This window comes from Pungitius pungitius, chromosome 7 (assembly GCF_949316345.1).
Source record: "Pungitius pungitius chromosome 7, fPunPun2.1, whole genome shotgun sequence".
Taxonomy (NCBI): domain Eukaryota; kingdom Metazoa; phylum Chordata; class Actinopteri; order Perciformes; family Gasterosteidae; genus Pungitius; species Pungitius pungitius.
In genome coordinates this window covers 8,999,177-9,015,649 of record NC_084906.1, presented here as the reverse complement: position 1 = coordinate 9,015,649, position 16,473 = coordinate 8,999,177, and the positions used below count along the sequence as shown (strand labels likewise).

Sequence of the window (16,473 nt, the reverse complement as noted above, 5' to 3'; positions counted from 1 at the left end):
GAAACCCAGATCGAGAATGTGACAATCTCACGTGGTCCCTCTCTCCCCAGCGTCATGCCACTTTCGCCCCGGCAGGCTCCTATGCAGTGGATGGTCTGAAGCCAGACACACTCTACATGTTTTCCCTGGCTGCAAAATCTGAGATGGGTTTAGGAGTCTTTACTCAGCCTGCTCGGGCCAGGACTGCCCAATCCAGTGAGTACTACTCTGGTTATGTTTATTTAGCATGGACGAAAAGATAATGAACAATAAGTGGTTGCTTTTTAGTTCAGCAAGAGATGTCAAGATGACGTCAAATTGACTGACAGGTGAGTCATTGGACTGCCTTGGGGGTGTCATTTTTCATCATCTGGGACACGTTGACTCCATGCGAAATCAAATTAAGGTGGCTTTCAGCAGGTTGTGCTGCACCGTATGTGTGTGTCTGTGTGTGTGCCCTTTGTCTCCTGCTGACTTCCCAGCTGTGAGCAGCACCTGATGCTACCATGTGTTAGTTAGACTGTACCTTTATTGCCTTGATAGCGCAGATTGACACAATTAGCAACGTGTCTGTTCCTTCAGCCGCACAGGAATCCACTTGTCAAAGAAGAAAACATTGTAAAATGGTATTCAAATGATTGAAAATTGGTTTAGACTTTACCCAGTTTACCCAGAATTTACAGCACAATGAATTCACACATATACATAAATATATTCAGTGTGTTGCAGACTTGGACATCCTTTCAGTTACTAGGCTAGAGATGGCAACATATTCTCTCCTATTCTAGAAAAAAGAATGGACTATAAGAATGTTTGCTCAACGTAATACTTGCTCAGTCCGTATTTTGATCCAAGTGCGACCACAACATCAGACCAAGATAAACTCCACCTGCGTTTTTTCACTGCAATATGAAAGGAAACAAAACAACAATATCTTTCTGTAGTCATATTTGTGAATATGTTTTTCAATTTAAATTAAAGATTCAATTAAAGATCCTGTAGAGCAAATAAATGTTATGTTGTTGTATGTCCCTAACTAGAGTGTAGACATTTCTTGGTGTAGTTACATCGGTACGTTACTAATGCTGTACGTATAGTTCTAAGCTCCATTGACGTTCATGTATCAGTCCTTTCAGTCCTTTTTTTGGTGGTCAGTTCTGAGTCAAAATTTGTTTGAAAAGGATTGATGTATTTATTTCTTAGAACTCACATTGTGCTAATATCCAACCAAATATTCTCCCATCAACCTAACAGCACCATAATATCTATCCATATACAGATATATGGATAGATATATAGATAAATATATATATATATGCTAAAAAAACAAAAAAGAGAGCTTAATTAGAAACCAGAGGACCCCATATGGGGCCCAAAGAAGCCAGAACCAGGTCAGAACCAGTACCATAATATTAATACATTTTTTCAACAGTAACATATGAACCAAATGTTGCACATTATAGCCCTTGCAGCGGAACTTCCTTTTCTGAAGCAGCCTGAACTGTGTGTGCGCAGACTTTTCTGACACCTCACAGCCTATTGCCTTTCTTAGAATGTAATTACCAGTGAACTCTTAATTATGTGAAGACTTGCTTCCACATGTCAGTCATGCTTCATTTTGCTGAACATGCAACTCAATTACAAAGTTCAAGCACCGAGACGACAACAAAAGAAAATGTCAGGGGTTTAAAAAAAAAACACATGCTGCCTCACAGGATCCATCATTCATAGGCACGCTAGTACTGCTTGATATTTCTATATTCTTTCTGCTTTCTGCTGCCCTTGCGTAACAAATCACCAGGCGTTGCACAGTGCTTAGTTTGACAAATAGTCTAATAAAGGCGCCGAGTCGATACGTACCCCATATGATGATGTACGACCAAGAAAACACAAAGCCGCTGCTGCACGGAGAGACAGCTTTCATCATGACTGTCGTGTTCGTTTGAAATGGTAGTTTGTCATGTGAAACATGGTAACCAGCGATGGCGATGTGCAGGATTGTCCCACACTCACATATTCAGTCTATTGAACACCTCTCATTCAGAGTGTAACCAGCAACGGCTCAATGGTTCTGTGCCTCTCTGGCCTGGCATGTGGACTTGAACCTGCCGTATTTGTGGCGGCTCCCAGAAGGAATCTAAGCCTGTTCTCTGTTTTTTACCAGTAAGGAGAGAAACCCCCTATGCCAGCAATCACGCTGCAGACAAACAAGTTAAATCGGTCTTAAAATATACAAGCCCTCAGAGGAGATTCACTGAAAAGAAAACCAAGGTGGTTTCATGTCATGTCTTTAAGAAAAGGCCAGGCAATTGATACAAGACGTTTAGCTGCTTTTGTTGGAATGAGATAATGCACACCCCTGTGTACATGTTATGAGTCAGACAGGAGATGGAAATGAGAGCAGCCAGGTGCAATATATATATATTAAAAAGTAGTAGACTCTCTATCCACCCGTACACTATCATCTCTAATCCGGGGCGAGCAGCAGGATATTCCATACGTCCATGCTCTAAAGAGAGCATTCATTGTGGTTCAGCACAAGCAGTTATGTTATGTGATTTTTCGTTTTCCTCTCATGCTGACACAGTGGCATGTGCCCTTGAAAAGTAATTGTGAAACTATGGTAACGCAGTGGGTTTGTTTTTAGCGTTGGCCGTGTTCAAATAAAAGACGCCCTTCTGCTGTGTAGTCATGTATAGAAGTCGTTTGTCACTGTGTCCCTGCAACCTATTACAATAACAATTAGGACACAAACAGAACATGAAAAAACACATGAAGGTATCTTCTAAGACCAATTCACTTCTCAGAGGCAATACATACCATAATAACACTTCTATATGAGCAATGACAATGTCAAAGGTCTGCCTTTGCTAGTGTTACTTTATAATCTTACAACTTTGTTTCTCTTTAATACTCCCATACCCTGGCTCTATAATATATCTTTTTTTTTTCTTACACATCCGTGGTGGTCCCCAACCTTTTTTGCCTCACGGACCGGTTTTATGTTACACAATGTTTTGCGGTCGGTCGAGTCGGACAAGCATATGTAATTGGGAGAGAATCCGGTCATTTTCAAAATGAAATATATTTTTTAAAAAGGTATATGAAAAAACAAATATGGTTTTTTTTCAGAGTGGTTGGGGAGCACTGGGTTAGATGAATCTTGATATCCTTTCCCTCGCTCTCTGCCTCTTCACCAAGTTTGGTTATTTTTTCCACGACTGTGTCTCCAATGGGCTGCGGCGGTGCTTCTCTCACTCGTGGATCTTTGTGTCTTTCATCTATTTCACCCCCAGTGTGGATGTATGCAAAGGTTCTCGCACGTGTGCTGGAATCGCGTCTGTTCTCGTGTGTCGCTTTCGACCCGTCACAAGCACCTCTGCTTGAGCAGTGAGCCTCCAGCACTCCAAACGAACGTCTCCGAGTCCACGCTCTGCTGGGGCGGCCGAAGCCCAGGCGTTCTCCCCTGGAGTTCTCACTCCCCCCGGCTTCACACTCATCTCAGCCGCTGTGATTTGATTGAATTCTGCTCTTGTGTATCATTGTGCAAACATGCATTCATCTGTGGTGTACATGTTGTACTTTTCATTTTGGCGACACTTCACACTGTGTTGGTAATGTGTTGTTTCAGAGATGTAGCTACAGTGTGAAGTTTCACCATTGTTTTTGTCTGCTCTCTGGACTTTGAGAATAATTTGTACAGACACCATCCATGTTCAATGAAAACAATGAACCATACACTTTGAATTACATGAAAATAAGACTAAGAATGCATAAGAAACATTATGCTGCTAATTATTTAGATAAGATCATTTTCATTATACCTGGTTCAAAGACGATTTTGGTTTATATCTGCTTCAGTCCTATAGTCATGAAATTAGTCAAGCGCTTATGTAATGATAGCCCTCACTAATAGTGTTTTCTGAGATCTGCTAATATAGGTCTGACTAGAGGGATCCCAACCAACCCTTCAGATGTGCTTAATCTCTTCTACCTCCAAATAAAGTGCTCTAGGTAATCCAGATAACCTGAAGTCAAGCTATCTGATCACTTACCTGCTTGTTGCTCACCATGTTGAACTTCTCTTTCCCAGAATTCCCAGATCACAGCGTTAGTCGCATAATTTCTGAAGATGGTCAACAAAAAGACTGAAATAAGACTAAAATTGAAATCAACCTGTACCACATTTTGTGTGTTAAACCCCAAATCAACCTCCCCGATCTCCTCCGTTCACTCTTAGAACTGAGGGTTTCAAAAGGGTTCTTGCTGAAAGGTCCTGGTTCTACCCAGAACCATCTTCAGAATCATGTGCTTCTCAAAAACAGTTTTCCAAAGACTTGTCAGTCCACATGGTCCATTAAAAACTTTTCATGGTTCAAGATCTTCTGAAGAGACACAATCCTTCCCAAACACCCAAGGCAAGCTGAAGAAACCTACATGGTTGTAGTTATTGTATTTACTTCTAAGAGTATGACTTCAAAAACACATTGCCAATGGATATGGAGTAGCGTTTCCTCCAAATCCTGATGATGAAGCATGGTCCCAGGATATAAACCATGAATAGGATATAGACAACCCAGTTTACAAAATCAACTTCATTTGTTTAAGTAACATCTTAGCAGATTATCTCACAGTCCACAGGGTCAGTAGCTGTGTCTTCCATTTTCCACCCTGCTTGACCATTACCCTCCCTCCTCCCCTCCCATCAGCCCTCTCAACCCCTCCCCAAGATGTACGCTTGCTCAGCCTCAGCTCCACCAGCATCAAGGTGACTTGGATGGCACCACCCACAGACAGCCGCCACGGGGAGATAACGTGCTACTCCCTAGTCTACCAAGCGCTCACTGGGGAGGACGTGGAGCGCCACCAGGTGTCAGGGATAGGTGCTGATGTCACCAGCTATGTGCTGGAGGACCTGCAGAAGTGGACTGATTATATGGTGTGGGTGAGGGCTCACACTGATGTCGGGCCCGGCCCGGAGAGCTCCGCAGCCGGCAGCAGAACCCAGGAAGATGGTATGTTGATGGCTCTCTGGAAATACTAACCCGATACCCACTCCGTCCCTCTCCTGCTGCTGCATTTCTGTCTCGCAAGCTCTCGATGAATGTGTGTTACTCACAGCATTAATTAGGTTTGTATTGCCATGACTGAAACAATTTGGCAACTGCCTCTGGCTTCCAAGCCTGTGACACATTTTCTGATGCATTTTGTGTGGGGAACATGTACTTCTGAAACATGGTACCGTCTAAAGTTATTACAGCTGTAAGACAAGACAGTTGACAGTAATGCACCTCAGCATCTCTGTTGTTAAATCCTGCAACAGCATCAGTTCCATCACAACAAGAGAATACTTCTTAGTTGAAAGGAGAGCAGACCCTGAAGGCTTTCCTAAAAGGTTGACAATGTTTTCATGCTTCAGATTGGCGGATCATTACTATTCCAATAAAGAATAGTTTTTTTTTAAGTAAAAATGAAAACATACGTCTTGTTACTGCAGCCGAGTAGTCAAGACTAAAACAAATGTTTCAGATGATACGTAGATTAAGTTTTCCTCTGCGGCTGAAACGTTTCCTGGGTGCATAAGAGTAAAGATATGCCAACTTCTGAAATTGTTCATTTGTTTTACAATAAAAAAATTGTGCAACTACAGACCAGCTGACCAACAGTTAGTGTCCTGCAGACGGTAGCATGGTGAAAGAACATGGAGAGCGTCCAACCATCTGGGACGCAATCCTGCTTTTTCCTTCATTGTTATTGTTTAAAATCAACATTCCTGTCAATCTGGTACAACAAATTACTCATATTGGATTTTTAAACAATGTTCTAGCTATGACTTTACCCTTGTTCAATACAACGTTCAGCTCATTTTAAAATGTGATGTCGCAGCACAACATTGTGCTAGTTCCTCAACATTTTGGATTCTGCTTTGTTAGACCACTCATTGCATTTATGAGCCACTGATCTCCTGCCTGCCTCTTTCTTCTTATCTGCCGTTCTTCTTCCCAATATGATGACATGTGGCGGTTATCTGTATCGGCTGCTGCCGTGCTAGGCCAAGGTTTCAGCAGGGAGAAATGTGTGCCTTGTGCAGTGCCGCAGGCCTAAGATACATTTGATGTCAAAGCAAGTGACATTGCATACCAAGCCACCATTATTACAAGAATATCCAGTTCGAAAGTCCTCCACAGAATTTTAACCTAGCCAATTGTTTTTCGGTTATCCACTTGGCATTCTGCGATCAAGAAATAACGTTGATCTGAAGCGTATTGTTAGGTATCAGTTGGTTTGCTGAGACGCACAATGCCAACATATTTCCTGCCGACTGTCTGGGGCAGCGCCTGAGTGGAAACAAGACATGTTCTTTCTCTGTCTTCAGTCAGATAAAAGCCAGCACGGCAGCGTGCTTCGGTCCGTAGGGAGGTTCTGCCATTATTACAGTTGCGGCTAGAGACCAATCACAAGCAAAACACGGCCCAGCAGTGACATTACAGACACCATAAAAACCTCACAAGTCCATTCATATCATTCCTTGTGGGGGCACAATTGGCCATATCATGACCAATGCAAGTAAAGAGTAATGGGCTCTTTTGTGAAGCTACTAGAGAAAATCAAAGTATCAAAGGCTATGTCCTGGACAATGTCAGGGCGGCTTAGACCGTATAGCAGCATAGGTTTCTGGCTGCTCGCACCTATTCCTCAGTCCTTCCTTTTCCTCCTAATCATATCAGTTTAATTACCTCCTATTGTGTTTAAATCGTCCACGAATGAATGGTACTTTGAAAGGAAAATGGAAAAACAAAGAGAGCGATGCTGTGTGTGTGTGTGTGTGTTGTTTAAAACGTTTAAGACTGTTTGTTTCTTTTGTTTGATTCGTTAAAATTATTAAAGTGTCTGATCTAGTAAAAAGAAGGGAAACACCCTTTTCCTGGGTGGCGCTGGTGAGATAATCAAAAAATTCATGGATTATTGAGATAAATGAAATTGGTGTTTCTTTCCCGACTCAACACTACTGTGGTCATCACGTTTCATTTAACTCTGTCGTATGCCAAGTTCACCAAATGAAGACCTTATTTCGACAGAATAATCTATCTGAGAGAAGGATGTTCAGAAGGATGTTCAGTTATCAACCTTGTGGAAACTTTATGGAGTGAATCATGATCATCGGAAAAAAACCTGAACTTATTATATAATATTTATATTATATTGTGCTTTAATCAGATGTAGCCCATTTCCTAATGGAAATGGTAAAACGGTTAAACTCCACTAAGACAAATTGAAAGTGTGGGGAGTTCCCTCACACTAATCCTGTCCTCCCATCTTCTCTCTCTCTCTTTCTCTCTTTCAACCTCTCCCACCTTGCATCGTCTCTGCGCACCCACTGAATTTTAATCTGGCTCTCTTTTCATCTCTCTGCTCCCCGTTTGACTTTGAGCTCTCGTCACCGCCTGGATTTGTGCGGCATGTGTCCGTTCTCCACACTCTGTAGCAGCTCTTTCTCTGCTCAGGCCACATGCTCTCCTTCCAGCTCACATTAGTGTCAGCCTGCTGCCTCAATATCACAACACCTTCTCATTTCGCTCCCTGATGTCTCCAGAATCTCACAGTGGAACTTCCTATGTATTTAAATGAAACCCAATTAAGTCATCTCTTTTTAATCAGTGGGACTTTGTTTACTCTCGGTTACAAGCAGACAGAGATAGAGGGTGGGGCGAAGAAGTGGAGCAAAATAGAGTGTTGATTTGCGAAACCAGCTCGATATGGTGCTCGCATTTATGGTCCCATCATATGACTTAAAAGAAGTACAATTAACACAACCGTAAGATCTTTTAAAGGAGCCGTTATACCATTATTAAAATATGTTACAACGCAGGTCGCAATGTAAGTGAAAGACAAAGAGTAACGCCTGTGTGGCCTCAGCCAAAGAGCTATTTACATTGTAAATAAACTCCTAGGCTTGGTCTATAAAGGTATTTTAATTTTGGATGAAAACGAATACATGGAGCCATAGCAACGTTTCACCCAGCTGACGAGCCTCCAACCAGCTCCCAACTGCAGGGACACCTGACACATACATCATAGAACAATGATTAGAAATGTATTTGTGCAGTTGCTGGGTTAGGGTTAGGGTTAGGATTGACAAGAACGTTTTGCTGTTTGCAACATTGATTTGTAGGAGAGCAGGTTGTCATCAAAATGCGTCACATGCGTCAATGCGTCAATGTATCAAGCATGCGCTGAGATGCTGCCTAACTCCTGTTCTCCATACAGGACCTACTTAAGAACTCCTCCAAAGCACAAGTGTTGTTCAATGAGGGAGTAAATGCAAATGAGACACAACAGCATCTTGAGGTTGTGGGGTTCTTTAAGACAGGCAGAGGGGAAAGGATACACTCACACACACACACACACACACACACATGCAAACGAGACACAGTGAGAGAGACACTAAGGAGACAATTAAACACTGGCCCACCATTTAACAGCTGCTGAGATTCCCCAGCACCCACAGACACATGAACCAAGCCTTAAATTCTGCATAAAGCATCAGCCATCTCCACACAACAGTGGAAAGTTATAACAATGAAAAAGCTAAGCTGGGGGAGACAGAAGAAGGGGACAGAAAGGAAGTCAGTGTTCGTTCACAGCTAAAAATCAATTTAAAATCCACCACTCAATGCTATCAGTTAGCATGTATACCAGATCCAGCCTTTCTGTTCTTACCTTTCACAATGAAAGCCCTAGGCAGAGGGAACACAAATTCAGTCAGGAAATCCAATATTTAACAGTAGCTTTAGGCTATACAACAGTTTACTCAGGTCAATAAAGCCCGGTAGTTGACCCTCGGCCTGCGTGAAAATGTAACGATCAAGTGCTGCAGCTGTGGCCAAATTCAATGTATTGCCTTTAGAAATATTTGTAGCAAGTATTTTCCATTTTTGTCTCTGAACTGGCCAAGCCCCCCAATGTTTAAAAGCTTTAAACTATTTAAATCTGAAAATGCAGTTCATGTGTGAAAAAGTTGTGGTGTTTTGCAAACAGATTTTCCCCCAAAAATTGTTGTCTTCTTTTTAATCTTCTATCATATGTCAAATTACAGCAGTGTGCATTGCAGCCAACAACAAGTAGAGCAGACACAGTTGAGCTGTTATCCTTCAACTGCTTATCCAACACATTCTCACCCCAACTCATTGTCATAGTACAACAGCGCGGTCTGGGCTGCGAGGCTTCGACATTCAAGAAACTCTTCGAGCATCACTTTTAGACTCAATTAACAAAATTAAAATAAACTGCCCAAACCACCTGATTGGGTCCTGTGTTTGGTTGATACTTAATTCTATGTTAGTTCCTCTGATCACATAATAATGGCATCGGTTGCTTACATTCCACGTTGGTTAACAACACCAAGGACCCCTGAACAGACAGGCACTAGAGGATCCAACTCGATGATCCTTATCCTTAACAACAAGCTTTCTCTTCAACTTAACCAAGTGGTTTCATTCCCTAACTTTATTTCAGCTTCCTTCAGTCACGCCCCAATTGTAATGAAGATATTGAAGGAAGTGGGAGTTGTGAAAATGGTACCAACTACCTAAGAGCCTACTGCAGCACTGAATGTCCAGGAGCTGCTAACATGTCCTGGTCACCAGACTGACTTCAGTCTTTGACATGCGTCTTCTGTTCTTCTTCCACAGTGCACTGGCTGTGGCTTGTATTTTGCACAGGACAAGTTTATCCATGTTCTTTCCTCCAAAGTCCAGCTTTGGAGGAAAGAACATCGATAAACTTGTCCTGTGATTCTGGGAGCTTGCGGATATTTTACAAGGTTAAACGGTTGGAGTTAGTCTAAGGTGCATATAATGCTGACACCAAGTTCTAGAGCTTTCCTTGGCCTACTGTGCTGGTTGATACTTGAGCTGCTTTAACACTTCTCTCCATATCTTAATCTCTTAGTGCAGGGCACTTTAACCTTTAACGCTTCCTTTCCTTTACTTGTCTGCCTCGAATTCCATTAATATTTTCACAACCTCATCCCTTTCATTTTTATTGAAGTAAAATTTGTATTCCTTTGCATCTCCCTGTAAAGCTGAACAAGCATTCTGGAAGAATCTTCATGGGCTTATTTTCCATATTCTATAAAGTAGAATAACCGCTGCTCCCAGCATCCTCTTGGGGCTCCATGTGACAAGCTTTGATGTGTATAAAGGTAGCCAGCAACCTTCACTCTACCTTGTATCATTGCCAAGCCCAGAACTATCTCAGCTGGACACGAGAAACTCTGAGGTTACTTACTTGATTTGGAAAAAGAAAACACTGCATTGTGTATGAGAAAACAGACTTGATATAACAAAGGTCATAGGTCATCCCAAGCGATGTCTGCGATTGCATGTCTATTTCTGCTCTTAACATGCAACTTATTAAAAAAGGTCGGGTCTGTTATTCTACAATCTATAAACTTGAGAAGGTTTTTTTGTGATGTCCTCTCGTCTTTCTCCGAGTCCGGAGATCTCTATGTGGACGACCAGCATTTTAAATAAGGAGTGTAGTGTAAATGTGACCATAATGTTCCATGTACATCTGTGCATCTTTCGTTGACCTTTTAATGTTAAATGGCATGTGGTTATTTTCGGACAAGATAGAAACAAAAGCATTTGGTTATGTGTTCGCACTAAAGCTCACACTTATTGCATTCTATTACCTATACATACGCATAATCAATATTTAATAATGCAAGCTGGACCATATCATTGGGACTCGAAAGTTGAAGTTGTGTGCTATGTTGTGCTGCAGTGCCTGGAGCCCCCCCCAGGAAGGTGGAGGCGGATGCCCTCAACTCCACGGCCCTCAGGGTGACGTGGAAGCCTCCACTGTCGGTGAAGCAGCATGGCCAAATCAGAGGCTACCAGGTGGTGTACTCCCGACTGGAGAACGGGGAGCCTCACGGGCAGCCGGTCATCATGGACATCTCCCTCCCCGACGCCCAGGTACTGGCACGCTATGCAAATTTCTTTCATTGTTTTGAATCATTCACGATGGCGGGAACTATGGCCCGACTTAAGCTATCAAGCAACACCTCTTTTCATGGAGATCTCATTTTTTATTTTCATATTTGTAAGGTTCTTGTAGTGAAGATTCAAGTAGAGAAACACAAAAATACATCTTGTAAATCTCTCACTGGTACTATGGAAGATCTTACTGTTAAACATTCCATTGTTGTTTGTCAGCCAGCTCTAAAACCAGAGGGGAAGGGGGGGAAGGAGTGTGATGTTGTAGCAGCATTACTGGGCACTTTGAAGCACAAGTCAAAGGGTGCATGTTTGGAAGCACTCTGATCCTTTCCCCTCAGTTGTTTTGGTCTCCAGAAGCAGCGTCTCACCTGATTTCTTTTACTGACAGCATTCCTGTGTTATCTGTGCAAGACAGAAGGCCTGATGGAGGTTCTGCATCTCACCGGCCATCTACAGCTTCCCACAAACACACACAAACACTACACACATCACACGCCTGCTGAGGGGACTATTCTTGATGGAACAGTCTTCAAATGTCATCTGTGATATGTTTAGTCTCCCCCCTTGGCGTCAGTGATAGTGATGAGAGTCAACACACATTCTCTGGTGTGACTTAATAAACAATTTCCTCTGCAGCACACATGAACACACCCCATACACTGCAGAGACAGAATTATCTCACGTGGCTTCGTCTGGAAATAAAAGAATAGCAATTTGTCATTCGTCACCAATAAAATCAATTCAGAGGATGTATTTTCTCTTCATGAACACTTACTTTGAGGCTTTTGTTAAAATCATAGAATTTGACAGTGTTGATTATTCTGTTGGCTTGAACATAAGTTGATGATGTTCTTCTATTTGGCTGAATGTGTTTTATCAGGCTCTCTCAGTTTCTCCTTTAAGAAAAAGTCTCAGATCAGTGTCTGGTCTGGTAGTGGTAGAAACTAAGTGGATGGAATGAATGGACGTCTTTTCCGCGTTACTGATCACATCACACAGCTCGGATTATTTCATTTAATTGGTATTTTCAAAATAGCTGTTAATTGTGAGTTGCAATTCAATTTATTGACAGAGCATTATTGGGTTGCATTTTTAGGGCCCCGTAGTGGTCAATGTGACAACATTTTCAGGGTGTGTGATTGTTGGCCCAACAGTGTGACTTTGGTCCAGTTATGTGCTTATCCACATCCCTTTGGAGTTTATTCATCAATATCTGGACTCCAACAAGGTTCCACTGACAATTTGGTAGCAATCCAAACCAAGCTTTAGCGGGTGATTTCAGCAATTCTTTTTTCCCCAAAAAGCAACAGTCTTTTTTCATATGGACTTGTACGGTCCAAGAGCGCATGGGGCTGGACACATGTTCCTGTGTGTACACCTCTGGGCTCAATGAAGTAAAAGATGGAGTGTACTCGCCCCTTAGCGGAGAGTTTAAAGGTTAGAGTGCATCACACGACTGAAGTGATGGATGGCAGCCTCCAGCTGTGCTCATGAGGTTCTGCTGCCAGGCCTCAGTATGACGTCAGTAGAAGCAAAGTGCAGGCTCTGCGTGCTGAGCTGCGTGTTGTCTCCAGTGAAATCCCCTTATTTGTTTCACGGAGGTTTGACTTGCCAACAGTCTTCAGATAACTGTAGATGAGATGACAAAATAAGTAAAGTCATGCCAAATCGTCTGAGCTTACGGGCAGGGAGCAAAGCCTCCCCAACTCTGGCTTTCCTCCACTATTTGCTCGAGATCCAACTCCCTCCGTCTCCCTCCATGTATCTCTCCACGTCTCCCTCCATGTCTCTCTTCATTTCTCCCTCCATGTCTCTCTCCATGTCTCCCTCCATGTCTCCATGTCGCCCTCCTTGTCTTCCCCCATTTCTCCCTCCATGTCTTTCTCTATTTCTCCCTCCATGTGTCCCTCCATGTCTTCCCCCATTTCTCCCTCCATGTCTCTCTCTATTTCTCCCTCCATTTCTCCCTCCATGTCTCCCTCCATGTCTCCCTTTCATTTCTCCCCCCATGTCTCCCTCCATGTCTCCCTCCATTTCTCCCTTCATGTCTCCTACCATCTTTTCCCATTGGCAGGCTTGTGGGTTCAAGGATCTCTGTAAAGCGTATTTTTTGGTTGGCTGAAGAATGCTTGAAGGAGCCTCTTATCCTTCACAGCGCTGATGGCTGTGAAGCGTGAGAATCACCCACCTCTTTGCGGCTCGTCTACCAGAACCCAGAAAAACACAGGCAGCCCAGTTGCAGAAGACAAAGTCTTCATTGTCTGTTTTTTTGGTCACAACCACTAGTATTTTAAATGTTTATTTATCATTTTTCAATAATGTAATATAAAAATATAAATGGATTAAAACATGAAAATATCTTTGTAGCTGTAAATTTCACTCGTTTAGTCAGACATATATTGAAGTGGTACTTGTAATAGTGTTGGTGGGAACAGTAATCATTGAAATAAAAATAAAATATTGCTTTATATTTGAAAAAGTTAGGTAGAAACGGGAAAAGTCATAACAGCAGTCTCCTAAAACAACCTCAATAGACCTAAAACAACTTTGATAGCTCTAAAACAACCTTGATAAATTGATACCTGAAAGTATGTGTGACCACTTTCGTGGCGAAAAACAGTGTAATTTTCCACACAAAAGTTTCAAAGTATTGCTCTAATGACTACTGCTGATTCAGCAATCCAACAATTATTGATTCAACCTCTATTTCTTTTTATTATGTCTTTATTCTTTATCTTCATTCTTAATTCCCCACCTATGCAAACCCAAAACATCCTCAATATGTGTTTGTGTATTTAGTATCATATCCATTGTCAGCCCCCCGTCAGCCGGTCGGACTATCAGGGCGCACCGCCCTGATACTTTTTTTTGGTTGAAAAGACGTCTGTGCTCGACGTTGCAAAATGGTTTAGAAGTGAAAGTTGTTTCATCGTCTATTCGTAGACGTCTATGTTTAGACCACATATCAACGTGATATTTAATACAGTAAAATGTCATCCTCTACTTTGTGCTATAGCATCATTTTATAGGTTCAAAAATAAATTACGTCCGCATTTGTATGTTTACCACAGATATTAAAAATCACGTTGAAAACGGGTCTAAACATAGTTGTCTCAACGTCTACGAATAGACGTTGAGACAACTTTCACTTTTAAACCATTTTGCAACATCTTTTCAACATCGGGCATAGACGTCTATTTAAAGTGTCAGGGTGGGTGCTGGTGCAGGCGGAAGGAGGCAGGACCCAAAACGCAGGATTCTCAAAAAAACTGTGCTCTTTATTCTCTGACAAAACTGAGACGTGCTCCAACAACGACTAACGTAGACAATGACGCGACAAGGGACAACAGGCACTTAAACACACTAGGGAGGTGCAGGTGATTGGACACAGGTGGAAACAATCAGGCAATCACAGGACAAGGCAGGAGGTGAAGTTACCCAGGGACACAAGAGACATGAAACTGCAAAATAAAACAGGAAGGAGAACCAAACCGTGACACAAAGATTTTTCAACCAAAAAATGCTCGCTGGTTGAAATGTGGTCTAAACCTGTTACTCATTTCAACGTCTACGAATAGACGTTAAAACAACTTTCACTTTTAAACCAATTTGCAACCTCTTTTCAACGTCGGGCCATAGACGTCTTTTAAACGTCTCTTCAACGGATAAATTGCTCGCTGGAAAAGTACAAGTTACACACAGTCAGTTGTCATGTCAACAGCCCTTAACAAGGACAACACATTTGATTAATTTGTATTTATTATAATCAATATAACACTAAACACTTTTCCTATACTAAACAGAATACAAAAATAAAATACATTTTGTGAAAATGAACTATGAAATTATGAGTGCAGCAACAACATGAACCAGTTAGTTTAGAATTTTGGGTTTGTAAATCATTTTTTGGAATCATTGGCACTTCATTTTCAGATTCTGTAACAAGATCTGGCTCTGAGTCACTTGAATCGGGATAGTATACCTGAAATCAGCTCTGTCTCCCTCCCTCCACTCAATGATTCAGAACACCCCTCAGTTTCAGATTCGTCTAGTCAACATGTTAATTCAATTCAAATAATTTTATTTTGTTCAACCCAAAATGAAAAATAAGCCTGAGGGAGCTTTACAGTCTGTAAACATGCAGCATCTTGTCCCAAAACCATCACATCGGCACAGGTAAAACTCCCTTCAAATGGACGAAACCTAAGTGAGAACAGCGGAGGAGTAGGTGTGTGCAGAAAGACAAACAAACAACTTAAAGATGTACAGTAGGTTCAATTCCTACGACAGAAATTTTTCAAATATTCAGAGGTGTACGACATGACAACTGCAGGAACAAACTCCATCAGATGTAACCTCCATCCACAGGAACCTGTGAGGAGGGAAGAACAAAGACTATATGTCAGGACGCGGGGTCGAGGGAAAGGAGGGAGGACTCGGATGCGGAGTTAATGAAAAATAAAAGTACTTTAATAGTCAAAAAACTCAAACTCAAAATCACTCCAACCAAATAGGGGAGGAAGGAGGCAAAAACAAAAAAAACAAAAAAACAGGGACCTGGACTTGAAACCACAGACTTGACTTACTTGACATGACACATGAACATTCGACATGTAATGACGCCACACAAGACAAGAGACTCACAGGGCTTAAATACACAAGGGAGGTGCCGGTGATTGAACACAGGTGGAAACGATCAGGCACGGCAGACAATTACGGGGAAGGACAGGACAAGGCAGGAAGTGAAGTTACCCAGGAACACAAGAGACATGAAAACTACAAAATAAGACAAACCGTGACACTATAGTAATTTGGGTTTACGATGACAGTAATAAAAAAGTGACTAATAATACATTACATTACATGTCATTTAGCTGACGCTTTTATCCAAAGCAACTTACAATAAGTAACAATAATAATGATAACAGCAGCATGTGTGTTAGAACCTTATTTATAGATTGTTTACTTATCACACTATAAACAAGGTAACAATTCATCTGCAACTTATTGCATTTCTGGAGTCAAATTTCAATTCAATTCATTTTATTTTGTATAGCCCAAAATCGCAAATTACAAATTTGCCTCAGAGGGCTTTACACTCTGTACACATGCAACATCCTCTGTCCCGAAATCCTCACATCGGCAGAGGAAAAACTCCCCAAAATATGAATGGGGAAAAAAGGGAAGAAACCTTAGGGAGAACGTCAGAGGAGGGATCCCTCTCCCGGGATGGACAGAATGCAATGGATGTCATGTGTACAGAATCAACAATGTAATAGATGTACAATACATTCAATTTCTCTAACAGAAATGATACAAGTAATTGCAAGTAGCAGAACAAGTGTACGGCAGGACCACTGCAGGGACAACCACCATCAGATAGAACTACCATCCACAGAGGCTTCTGTGGGGAGGGAGAGCAGAAATATGTTGGTTTATGATGACAGTAGTATGAATCATATTTAAAGTAGGGCTGTCAAATGATTAA

General features: G+C 41.8%; 1 protein-coding gene across 9 annotated transcripts in view; it reads left to right on the top strand.

Annotated features, from left to right (window-relative positions):
• The window catches only part of ptprfa (protein tyrosine phosphatase receptor type Fa), a 230,788-nt gene that overhangs the window by 125,735 nt on the left and 88,580 nt on the right, over positions 1–16,473 (top strand). For all 9 annotated transcript variants that reach the window (XM_037470081.2, XM_037470080.2, XM_037470078.2 and 6 more), the window contains 2 exons: positions 51–195; positions 10,768–10,961. In XM_037470081.2, coding sequence (XP_037325978.2) covers positions 51–195; positions 10,768–10,961 — 339 coding nt within the window. The remainder of the gene's footprint in view (positions 1–50; positions 196–10,767; positions 10,962–16,473) is intronic.